At 42.9% G+C, this 9,478-nt stretch overlaps 1 protein-coding gene across 1 annotated transcript in view; it reads right to left on the bottom strand.

Moving 5' to 3' along the window:
- The window catches only part of ALKBH3 (alkB, alkylation repair homolog 3 (E. coli)), a 91,261-nt gene that overhangs the window by 58,624 nt on the left and 23,159 nt on the right, over positions 1-9,478 (bottom strand). Inside the window, exons 4-5 of the mRNA XM_006865032.1 lie at positions 3,127-3,174; positions 1,585-1,688 (exon numbers count right to left, since the gene is read on the bottom strand). Coding sequence (XP_006865094.1) covers positions 1,585-1,688; positions 3,127-3,174 — 152 coding nt within the window. The remainder of the gene's footprint in view (positions 1-1,584; positions 1,689-3,126; positions 3,175-9,478) is intronic.

Below are 9,478 nucleotides of genomic sequence, written 5' to 3'. Positions count from 1 at the left end.
CCTGAGAAAGAAAATACGGTCTTTGAAATAATTCAGGGCAATTTAAGGTGTACCTACTGAGTTCCAACTTAGTACCATGCAGTATGCAAGAAGTTACCAGAAATACACAAGAAGAATAAGTATGAGCTCCAGCCCAAGGTTCTAACTTCAAAAACTCTTGAGGTTTGAGGAGCAGAAGGCACTTTGTCTGAAAGAGCACTAGCCAAGACTGAGGTGAGAGGGCACAGACAAGAGGAAAGGAGTCATATTGGAGCACAATGGGGTTCAATTTAAGGAAGGTTTCAAAACAGCAGGATATTGGGTGTCTAATCCCTGTATCCTGGTGTGGCACTGTAGGATAAGCACTGGACTGCTGGTGGTTCAAACCTTCTTACAAACCCTATCCAGGGTCGCTGTGAGTCAGAAATGACTCAACAACACTGACCAACACCACCATTGTTATGTAGGAAGCTGTGCCACAGTGTCCATATCTAGAAACAAGACAACTGTTCACCCATGTGCCCAATGTTGTAGAAGCTTTTGTGATTTCAGATGAAGGAAAACATGTTCTGACCAACTACTGAATGAAGCTGATCTTAGTCAGACGTGTTTGACATCCAAATTTGTTTAGAGACAGAGTTATCCACAGGTCTGTTGTATTCCTCATAGCTGGTACCCACAATCACAAAGGAGGACCAACAATCATAAGAGTGGCTAACATTCACGGGCGGCTTAGTACAGAACAGGCTTTCTGTTAAGACTTTACCACACATTATCTCACTAATTATCAATGACCTTATATTAAACTTTCTGTGAGTTCTATTATATAGATTCAGTGGCACCTAACATTAGACAGAGAAGAAAACCAAGGATCAGAGAATTACTGAACTAGAATTTGCTTAAAATGAAGAAATACTTTGAATGACAGAGCCAAGAATCAAAGGCAAGTCAGTCACCAAAGGTCCTACTGTGGAGACATCCGCGAGACACTGCCCTGAAACATCTGCCCCCTATCCTGACATCGGAGTCACAAAACTGAAGGCTGTGTAGACTTTATCGCTTTCCTTAACAGAACATTTCAACTCACTTAGTGTGCCAGAAAGAAAAGGCAATGCTAGTGCACAGCCGCCCCCCAGTGGCCACATCTAGTATGACAGGTACTGATCCTGAAGATGCTGATGCAGGTACAAGGAGCAGGTGCCAAGTCAGGTAACAAACAATGCTGTGTCATCCTTAGAAGCTCTGGAGAGTGCAAGCGAAAGCAAAATGAACACAGAAAGTCGGTGGGAAGGAGAGCAAAAGAACGTCTGCCAAACAGGATCAGAAAAAAAGCCAGCTCTGGACATTTCTATGAAGAAAGGGGAAAGCTGACACCATTTGAACTATCAACGGCAGGGAACAAAGACAGAGAGAGAAAAGTTCAGCCGAGCCATATGTCCTCTGGTTCATCCCTTACTCCTCCACGTTCTCTCTGATCTCCGGGTCCTCTAACTGCTGGTTGTCCCTTGTTCCCTATTCATCCTTAGGTGCTCAGTTAGCTTTAAACCTCTGCTTAGGACTGGTTGTGAAAGGCATTTTGGTGAAGGAGGCCAGGCAGCGACTCACCCTCTCGGATGCCAGTCCTCTGTTTCCAGGGAACATCCCGACAGAGCTGTGCCAGTGTCCAGTCTGCTTCTTTCACGTCAACAAAGCCAGGATACAAGCACACCCTTGATGCAGAAAGAAGCATTAGTAACTAAAGAACAAGAAGAGATGGGTTTGACTCCGGTTGCTAGAGGAATGAATTCATCTGGATGCCTCCTGTTGTGGGTAAAGAAGTCACCTCATGGCAAGAGAAGCTGATATCCATCAACCAAGTCATCATGGGCCTTCTAAAGGTTAACTGCCTTTTCATGTCAGGATAACCAGACATGAAACAAAAGGGTGCATGAAGGCTTTTACTGTTTCTTTCTTTCTTTTTTTTTTTTGTTGTTGTTAAGCTAGTCAGAGAGACCACAGTTTAAATATTGCTCCCGCAACGTTTAACTATGGGACCTTAAACAAGGGACTTAACCTCTCTGAGCCTCAGTTCTTTCAGCAGTAACACAAAGGAAATGAAATAACTAATAAAACACCTAACCCCATGTCATTTTATTAACAGCCAGTCATCTGAGGCAGTGCCAATTCTAGGGAAAGCTGGAGGTCCTTACTTGATTATAGCAAGAGAAACCTCTCTAAATAGTGGTTCTTTCTGCCACTGCAAATATGCTTTGTTTCAAAAACACCAAATCTAAAAACTATTTTGGACCTCCTAAGAAGGGTTCTGAAAGCTCCTAAACAGCCCTGGTGCTGGTAAAGCTTCACTATTTGATTTTCTGGAAGAGCCTACTGAAGCTCAGGTCTGATTAGCAATGAGATGGGACCAAAATAGCACACCTGATTTTCCTGTGTGACTATTTAACTTGCTTTAAAGGGAGGTTCCAAGAAAAGTTATGATCAACAGGAGAGCCAATGGACCAAGGATAGAGTCTTCCAACTCTAACGGAATTGGAAGTAGGCCAATTCTGGTATATTAATCTTAAACGTCTATTATATGTTGTAGTGGCAATATATAAGTATACTCCAATGTAGTATATTAGTCTACTATGAATATGGTATCTTCAGACATTAAGGCAATGCTTTAAAAATGTTCTAAAACAATGACCAATATATTCCTTCATTATCTTGAAATCCAGCCTAACGTAGCAGCAAGGCCCACAGCATAGAAGGCAACACTGGAGCCCTGGGAAAAAGCTCCCACCCTCCCTAGTTCTCAGTCAGTCATACGAAACACTGGGGAAGCTACATTACGTACCTGACAGACAGACTGTGAACTGTTCTGGCATTGGAAGTGGTACTGCCAAATTATTCTTCCCCAAGAATTAAGGGGCAGAAGGTACCTAGTATTTCAAATGAAAATATTCTGAGACTGTACCTGCATGAAAAATGAGGATTCAGGAGCCTGGTGGCTCTACTGTAGGGTGAACCACAAGGTCCAAGATTCAAGCCCACCAGCCACTCAGTGGGAAAAGATGAGTCTTTCTACTCCCTCAAAACCCTCTGCAGGGTCACTATGAGTCGGAACTGACTCATACAGCACTTCACAACCAGAAGTGAGGATTCACTTACCTAGAAACACCTGCAGGTGATAGGCTGATTTCATGCACTCCCTCTTTGCTGAGGAAATAAAGGAAAGAAACTTGTCAGTACAAAACAAAACCATACACTGCCTCTTTATATATATATATTATTATGAATTATGTGATAGTATACATGGGAATTATAAAATGTGCAAAGAATTGAAATCAGAAAACCAAACACGAAGAACACGCTCAGCATTTCTCAAGCTGGGGGAACTGAGGAAAATATTCAAGCCTCGACTTTCGTTATTGAAAAATTCTCTCGGCAAATTATTGAATGATGCAGAATGCATCCAGAGAAGGTGGAAGGAATACACAGAGTCACTGTACCAAAAGGAAATGGTTAATGTTCAACCATTTCAAGAGGTACCATATGATCAAGAGCCAATGAAGGAATTGGCAAAGAACAAGACACCAGGAATTGATGGAATAAAAATTGAAATCTTTCAAGAAAATGAGGCAGCACAGGAGGCACTCACTCATCTCTGCCAAGAAATTTGGAAGACAACTATCTGGCCGACAGGTTGGAAGAGATCCATATTTGTGCCCATTTAAAAGAGAGGTGACCCAATGGAATGTGGAAATCATCGGACAATCTCTTTGATATCTCAAGCGAGTAAAGTTTTGCTAAAGATAATACAGAAACAGCTACAATCATACATTGACAGAGAACTTCCAGAGGTTCAAGCCAGATTCAGAAGAGACCGTGGAACAAGAGATATCATTGCTGATGTCCGATGGATCTTGGCTGAAAGCAGAGAATATCAGAAAGATGTTTACCTGTGCTTTATTGACTAGTCAAAGGCTTTCGATTGTGTGGATCATGATAAGCTATGGACAACATTGCGAAGTATGAGTATTCCAGAACACTTAATTGTTCTTCTGAAAAATCTGTACCTGGACCAAGAAGCAGTTATTCGAACAGAGCATGGGAACAATGAATGTTTTAAAATTGGAAAAGGTGTGCGACAAGGTTGTGTTCTTTCACCATACTTATTCAACCTGTATGCTGAGCAGATAATACGAGAAGCTGAGTTCTATGAAGAAAAAAGTGGCATCGGGACTGGAGGAAGACTCATTAACAACCTGCGATATGCAGATGATACAACCTTGCTTGCTGAAAGTGAAGAGGACTTAAAACATTTACTGATGAAGATCAAAGAACACAGCCTTCGGTATGGATTACATCTTAATGTCAAGAAAACAAAAATCCTCACCACTGGACCAATAAACAACATTCTCATCAACGGAGAAAAGATTGAAGTTGTCAAGGACTTCATTCTTCTTGGATCAACTATCAACACTCACAGAAGCAGCAGTCGAGATCAGACGACATATTGCATTAGGCAAATCTGCTGCACAGGAACTTTTTAAAGTGTTGAAGAGCAAAGATGTCAGCTTGAGGACTGAGGTGAGCCTGACAACAAGCCATGGTATTTTCAATAACCTCATATGGATGAGAAAGCTGGACAGTGAATAAGGAAGATCATAGAAGAATTGATGCCTTTGAGTTGTGGTGTTGGAGGGGAATACTAAAAGTGTCATGGACTGCCAAATTAACCAATAGATCTGTTTTGGAAGAAGTGCAGCCAGAGTGCTCCTTAGAGGCCAAGATGGCCAAACTTGGTCTCTCATACTTTGGACATATTGTCAAGAGGGAACAGTCGCTAGAGAAGGATATCATGCTTGGTAAGATGGAGGGTCAGAGAAAAAGAGGAAGACTCCCAACGAGATGGACTGGCCAGGTGGCAGCATTGATGGACTCAAATGTGTCAACAGTAGTGAGGTTGGCCCAAGACTGGATATTGTTTTGTTCTGCTGTTCATAGGGTCGCTATGAGTCGGTTCCAACTTGATGGCACCCAACAACAACAACAAAAATACATGGGAGAACACCAGCTTTACATTCATCCTATCATATTCATTTCATTGCAATGATTACAATCCCCTGCATGCATCATCAAACAACCAAAGGTATACCCCACACGCCCGCCACCCAGCTGTCAGCACACAGGCCCTCTACCTCCCTGAGTCTACAGTCCCCAGCTGCTCCTTCTCTCCACGGCATCGTGTCTGCCTCCATTTGTGGCATTACTGCTTCTCTGGACAGGGTCCCAAACTTTGCTTTCCTCCCTTGATGGTTCCAGGGACCTCCACTCCTGGACTGCAAAATCAACCACTTCCCTCCTTTTTTACAAAACATCTACCTTTACCTTTCCAACACTCACTGTCAGTCCTGACAGCAATCATTCCCTACTGAACCACAGGAGTCTTATCCCCATCACCTTTCACCAGCCCCATCCAGACAGGTTGGAAACCACTCAGTGGAGATTCTACCTTTCCCCATACCCTCTGGAACTAGGTTCCCTATTGAAAGCTTGTAATCAAGTCACTTCTTGCCTTTGTAGCCTCCCCATTTTGGGTATCCAATGTTCAAGTTGCCCATTCCTGTCGACCCTGTGTGGGAATGATCCTCACTGTAAAGATATGTTCCCTCCTTTTCCCTACTGCATCCACAAGCATATGTCAAGTTCATCAAATTGTAGTAGATTACTCTTTTTTTCCTCTTCTTTCTTCCTCTAGTCTAGTTCTGATCATCCAGCCATTGAAGCCAAAGTGTACTATCTCTGTAAGTGGGTAGTATCTGCAAGTGTGGGTGTTCTTGTGCATCTATCTACCCTCATTTCATAACAGCTGGACGCTTCACTCTCTGCTCTAGTCCTCTGTGGCCAGATCTCTGTCTCTGGGCCCAGGAGTCCCCAGGTCTTGCCAGACTGCTGGCCAACCAGGTATCAACCCAGGTCGACAGGAGTCTATTGAACGTGGTCAGACTTAGCTCACAACATCATTGCTGTTTTTCCCCCACTTCCCTTTACATACACCACCTTTTGTACTGAAGGGGTGTCCTGTTGAGTTTCCAGGATTCTAGCTCAACAAACTCCTTTCACCATGAGGAGGCAGAATGAACACTTCTACCAGCAGGTAAGATGGCTGTACCTCATGAAGGCACTGGGAACAGAGCCTAAAAGGATCAGACCAAGGAGATGAAGAATGCATAAAACAGATTCTGATTCCATCCCTTAAAGGTCATCTACAATCTAGGCCAATATGATTCAGAAATCTACCACATAAAGGAGGTGCCAAATAAAGTACTCTGTTGAAGACTTGGGAATAGATGATACAGTTAACAAATAACAAATAAACTCAGGGCTCTGAGCTTCCATTGCTTTCAAAGACCCATGGCTAATGAGGTTCTGATTCAAACTCTTCAACGACTCCCCATCAACGTTGTGGTATTACATCCAAGGTCCTTGTGATCTAACCCCATCTCTGACAGCTTCCACCAAGTCATCATCACCCAGAAGCTATAAATGGTTTGTAATCTGCTGCATACACAAACCTGTTTCTAACCCCGGGCTTTTCCATATGCTGGCATACCTTCTTGCTACTAATCCATCCACGTACACCCAATCCACCCACTCCCAGCTTTGGTCCAATGGAAAATTCATATATACTTCAGAATCTCAGCACAGCAGTACCTTCTCTAAGTCTCTGCTGACCTTTAATGCACCTAAAGACATGGTTGTCTACCACTAGATGTGACATAGAAGTCCACTGTCTGATGATGCATAGGACTGTAACTTAACTGTGTACTTGTCCACGTCACTCACTAGACTGTAAGCTCCTGAGGGACAAGATAGGGTGAATATTTCATTTCCCAATACCTAGTATATAATGGGGAGCACGTGGCTCTGTAGGGTAAGTACTGGACTGTGAACCACAAAGTCAACGGTTCAAGACCACAAGCTGCTCCACAGGAGAAAAATGAGGGTTTCTGCTCCTCCAAAGATTTACAGCCTCAGAAACCCTAGACAGGGTTGCTGTATGTAAGTGTGAACCAGCTTCACGGGGCTTAACAATAACAAGTACATAATAGAGGAACAAGAAAAGCTTACTGAATTTAATCAAATGTGAGAAAGTACAAAACTGATGTCGCTGGACAGTGAGGGAGGTCCACGATGAGAAGGAAGAAGACACCTGTGTCCAGCCCTCCTGAGAGAGACAGATGTCAGACAGATATTTTACATGTCACCCTGTCATGTGAGTCTGTAGTTCATGATCTCTAAGCTAGGTTCTCAAGTAAATGTGTAAGCCCCTCTGAGTCAAGATGGAGAGGAGTTATTGCCATGTGTATTTAGCACATTTCTAAATGAGTTACCTATAAAGATTCCCAAAGTTTACAATGTTTATTGTGATATGTGATATAGCTCGAGTCACATACAGACACTGGCTCACTTCAAATGTGGAGGACATTCCTTGCTATTAAGAAAAACAAACAAACAAAAAACTTAGCATAGTAGCCTTCGCCTTGTTGTGGCTGCTGTTAAATGCCATCGAAGTCAGTTCCAACTTACAACGACCTCGTGTAGGGTATAAGTAACACTACAGTCAAGGAAGGAGGGGTTCTGTCATTTTCCTGACTTGCAAACTCACAATTGCTCATTTTTCCACTGTGAGTATCCCATCTACACCTTCTAAAGCAGGGGTGGGGAATGTCCTTTGTTGCGGCCCTGTCAAGACAACCACAATTCCAGCTATCATGTTGTTGTTAAGTCCACAGAGTCAGTTGCGAGGGTTTCCAAGGAGCAGCTAGTGAGGGGTAAGTTAATTAAATGTTTGACCAAATATAGCAGGCTAATTTTTCAGGTGATAATTTTGTATGGCCTGTGAATGATGTTATAAATTTTGGCAAAGAAACGATCCCCCACCCGTTACAAAGGAAAGAGCCCTGGTAGTAATACTGTGGATTACGATCTGGGTTGCTAAGCATAAGGCCAATAGTTAGAATCGATCAGCTGCTGCTCAGCAGGAGAAAGATGCGGCTTTGTGGCCTTGTAAAGATCTACTGGTAGCGTAGTGGTTACGAATCGGGCTGCGAACGTTAAGGTTCAGCGGTTCGAAACTACCAGCCGTTAGAATCGATCAGCTGCTGCTCAGCAGGAGAAAGATGCGGCTTTGTGGCCTTGTAAAGATCTACAGCCTTGGAAACCCTATATAGGATGGTTAGGATTCAGAACAGATTCGATGGCATACAACAACCACCACCACCTTCTAAGGGTTTTTGGTTTTGGGTTTTCTTTGTTTGGTTGGTTGGTTTATTCCCTTTATCATCATGCGACACTGGCATTTGTGAAACAATTTAAGACCTGGTGTGGCGCTATGGGACAGTGCACTGGACCGCAAGGTCAATTTGAACCTCCACTCTTTGTAAACCCTATACAGGGTCGCTATGAGTCAGAAGTGACAAAGGCACTTATTAACCACAGAGCCAGACTGGGGCTTCAATCAGTATGTAGTCCCAACCTCTAACTTCACAGGGAAACTGAAGTCCAGAGAGGTAACAATAATCCACATAAGGACCAGTTATGGATCTAACTAGGAGCAGAGCCAACACAAGATAGCCTCTTTTAAAGAGTGCTGTGTTTGTCTCAGATTGTTCAAAGATACACAAACCAACCTGCAGACAGCCACACATCGTAGGAGATTGATCAAGGACAACAACGCATACAGAATACTAACCTGGTAGGAGAATGCTTTCTATTGACAAGTTTTCTACATTAGATGGAGATTGAAAACAAGGGTCAGAGCATCTCTATTTTGGGATAAAAACATTCTAGACACAGATCAATATAAGAGGAATGCTTGCTATCATTTAAATTGCTCTGGAACAATTATGTGGTTTTAATAAATGGACTGTAGGTTATCTAAATTTCTAGAAGCTTACATAAGCATTGCTAGTTGTGGTGTGATGAATCACTTTTATATGACCTTTCTCGAAATGATCTTGTAACTCCCACCAAAGGAAGGGTTGTTGTTGTTGTTGTTGTTGTTGTTAGGTGCCATCGAGTCAGTTCTGCCCCAGAGCAACCCTGTATAGCGTTTCCAAGGAGCGGATGGTGAACTTGAACCTCTGACCGTGCAGTTCAAACTGACTTTGCAGCCCAGCGCATAAAACTAAAGTACCACACCAGGACTCCAAAAGGAATGGGTGGGACTATGGAAATAAGGTCTGTAACCCAACATTAACCACCTGTGATACGCAGATGATACAACTTTGCTTGCTGAAAGTGAAGAGGACTTGAAACATTTACTGATGAAGATCAAAGAACACAGCCTTTGGTACGGGTTGCATCTCAATGTCAGGAAAACAAAAATCCTCACCACTGGACCAATAAACAACATTCTCATCAACGGAGAAAAGATTGAAGTTGTCAAGGACTTCATTCTTCTTGGATCAACTGTCAACACTCATGGAAGCAGCAGTCAAGAAATCAGATGATG

The sequence above is a fragment of the Chrysochloris asiatica genome, unplaced genomic scaffold (assembly GCF_000296735.1).
Source record: "Chrysochloris asiatica unplaced genomic scaffold, ChrAsi1.0 scaffold00075, whole genome shotgun sequence".
In the NCBI taxonomy this organism is placed as follows: domain Eukaryota; kingdom Metazoa; phylum Chordata; class Mammalia; order Afrosoricida; family Chrysochloridae; genus Chrysochloris; species Chrysochloris asiatica.
The sequence above is the reverse complement of the archived record's forward strand: the minus strand, read 5'-3'. Positions and strand labels throughout refer to the sequence as shown.